Below are 2,850 nucleotides of genomic sequence, written 5' to 3'. Positions count from 1 at the left end.
TCAATGTCGAGGCCCCCTTGGTCTTTTGGCCTACAAATGATATCACATTTAGCGAGTCTGTACTTTCGTTTTAGTTCATCGCTCTGCCAGAAGAAGCGCGATCGATAGAAATCAAGCTTTTTTCGGACTTCAACTGGTACCTCAAAAAGGGACAAGAGAAACATAGGCATACTCGTGAGAGCCGAGTTAATGAGAATTAGTCGGCCTTCGTATGACATAAGCTTGCCCTTCCAGCAACTTAGTTTTTTCTTAAATCTATCCTCAATGCACTTCCATCTTTGTTAGAAAGCTTGCGATGGTGGATTGGTATCCCCAAGTATGTGAAGGGTAAGACCCCAATTCGCACCCGAACAATTGTTTCTATCATGTCATATAAATACAAATCTAGTTTCGACATTGGGCTTGAAATTGCCATGTGCTTTCGAAGAATTTGCCATAGAAAACGTTCACAATTACGAAGCCCCACAACGAACGTTCGCTCGCTATTGGGGTTCTATTTAATTAACTGTAGAAAGAATATGAACCTAAATTTTACAAAAAAAACTTAGTATTAACAAAATGTTAAACCTCTCTCGCTCTACATCACTGCATCAGATCAAGTACATATACATAACCCAGCCTAGTTCCCTAGTAAAAGGGTACAAATTGGCGAGAGTAAACAAGAGGATGTACGTTTGCATATGCCGGGTCCAGACGTTTGGTTTCGGGGTGTATATACACCCAGGAATTGGAAAAATATTTAGTACTCTTTCCGTAAATTAATATAAGAGCATTTAGATCACTAAAGCCTTTGATAGACTAAATAAAAGCATTTAGATCACTACTTTAGTGATCTAAACACTTTTATATTACTTTACAGAGGGAGTAATTACAAAAAAAGTCAAAAAAGTTTAGAAACATTTTTGGAATAAACTTCACTTCCTTATACACGCGTATGTAATTTTTCATCGACCAAAACCCACCGTTGACTTCCGGGCAAAAAGAAACTAAAATTATTGGTATATACTCACACTATTGGGTACATGACACTATTCACACTATTTTGACCAATTTTTTTGTTTTTTCGCCCCGAAGTCAATGCAGGGTTTTGGTTGACGGAAAATTACATACTAGTGCTAAAGGAACTTAAGATTATTAAAAATCTGAACTTTTTATTTTTATTTTTTTCTTCTAATTTCTGAGTGTATATATACCCAGGAAAGGGGTATTTCCCTGCATATGTCTCCTTATTTATCTTCGAACGAGGTGGTTCGTTGTTGATTAATCTCTACCATATCCTTATACGTTTGTCGCGGAGGCTGAGCCAAAGCAGTTTCTCCTTTCTAGCTAGACTAGTTCAGTTCAATTCAGTTGCCCCTCTGCGACGACAAGATGGCGTCCAGCGCCTCCTTCACCTGGGAGATCTCCGGCGCCGTTCCCCCTTGCGCCGGCCAGAACTCGTCCGTCGCCAGCACCTTGACTTGCAGCTGCAGGAACTGGACGTAGCTGAATGCCTTCTCGAGCATGGTGACCATGTCGACCTTGGTGCCGTTGGGCACCAGCTCCTGCAGTGTCCGGAGCCGTTCGCTGATCTTCTCCCGCCGGTTCTGCAACACGGAATGGTACATTCACCGTTCAGATCCTCCGAAATCCCCAAGGTAACGCAATGAATTCGAGCAGTAGAAAGAAGTGCCGTTTCGGTACCGAATTTACCTTTGCGGTGAGGCTTTGCGGGTCTCCCTTGGGCGAGGTGGTGGTGGGCGCCGCCGGCTTCGCCTTGCTCGTCTTCCTGCTCGCACCGCACCGCTTCTTGGTGGCCCGCTGCTCCGCGTCCTGGTCCTGAACGCGCGCCTGCCCCGCGGCATCGGGCGAGCCGTTGGACGTGCTCGGGAACAGGAGCCCGAACGGCCGGCACGCGCCACCGGAGCTCTGCGTCAGGCTGAAGCAGCCTGTGGCCGGGTCGAACCCTATGGTAGACGCTGGCCCCGCGTGCTGGTCCTCGTCCATGGCGTCCATCCACGCCTCCTCCTCCGCGATAGCCTGGACCGCGTGGCCCCGCGCGGCGCGGTCGAACGCGAGCACGGACGCCCCCGCGCCCGCCCAGCTCGCGCTCTCCGGCGCGTAGGCGCTCTCGGCGCCGGCTGGCTCGTCGTGGGCGTACGCATAGCCCCCGAAATGCGCCGCCGCTTCCAGGCCTCCAAGCAGCACGTCGTGGCCACCGTAGCCGAGCGCGTCGAACACGGAGGCCTCGGCGTCGAAGCCGCCGTCGCACATCACCATCCGCTCCCGCACTAACGCCATGATCACGATCACGTAGCGCTACCTACCTAGTAGTTTCTGAACCAAGATAGTGTCTCACTATATAGGCTCCGTGCTGTGCTCCCACGGTGGTTGGCAAGCGGCGGCGAGTTGTGTGCTGCCTTCACGCCATGCGCCGGCTATATATATACATGCGGCGGCGCACCGGCCCGGGCCACGCCGGGCACATGGGTGGGCGGGCATAAAGAAGCCGGTACAACAAACAAAACACCGTACGTGGAGAGGATTATACGAAGTACATCTGCATTAAATGCTGGAGCTAGATAGGTGATGGAGCTGCCGATCCTTGCCGTTCTCTGTCCCTCTTCCCTGTGCCAGGAGGCCCAAGAACAAATACCGGATCTCGGGCAATCGGGTTTGCCCACTCGGTGGAGCCGGAGAAGGAATGCATGAAGGAAGCGAGGTTGTGCGGATCCAGCTGAAATTGAAGAAGAGGCATGGCGACCCGTTTGGGTTGCGGGGAGGCAGGGAGCAGAAGGCGCGGCGGAGGCGACGGGCTCTCCCACGCGCTGCAGATCCCCGACCCCTCTCTTCTCATGTGACCGCATATGC

At 51.2% G+C, this 2,850-nt stretch overlaps 1 protein-coding gene across 1 annotated transcript; it reads right to left on the bottom strand.

The window, feature by feature from the left end:
• Positions 1-824: 824 nt before the first annotated feature.
• LOC125516857 (uncharacterized) lies at positions 825-2,524 on the bottom strand. Its single transcript, XM_048682147.2, has 2 exons — positions 1,693-2,524; positions 825-1,586 (listed from the first exon to the last, which is right to left on the bottom strand). The coding sequence occupies exons 1-2, from the start codon at positions 2,278-2,280 to the stop codon at positions 1,347-1,349; spliced, it is 828 nt and encodes a 275-aa protein (XP_048538104.2). The 5' UTR covers positions 2,281-2,524; the 3' UTR covers positions 825-1,346.
• Between the last annotated feature and the right edge of the window lie 326 nt (positions 2,525-2,850).

The sequence above is a fragment of the Triticum urartu genome, chromosome 6A, assembly GCF_056163025.1.
Source record: "Triticum urartu cultivar PI428250 chromosome 6A, HENAU_Tu73, whole genome shotgun sequence".
Classification (NCBI taxonomy): domain Eukaryota; kingdom Viridiplantae; phylum Streptophyta; class Magnoliopsida; order Poales; family Poaceae; genus Triticum; species Triticum urartu.
The sequence above is the reverse complement of the archived record's forward strand: the minus strand, read 5'-3'. Positions and strand labels throughout refer to the sequence as shown.

What these genes read in the sequence shown, in the direction of transcription:
- LOC125516857 (XM_048682147.2), bottom strand. Translation starts at nt 2,280, where the DNA reads ATGGCGTTAGTGCGGGAGCGGATGGTGATGTGCGACGGCGGCTTCGAC. An exon ending in CGCAAAGCCTCACCGCAAAG is followed by an intron (nt 1,587 to 1,692) that starts GTAAATTCGGTA and finishes TCCGTGTTGCAG; the next exon opens with AACCGGCGGGAGAAGATCAG.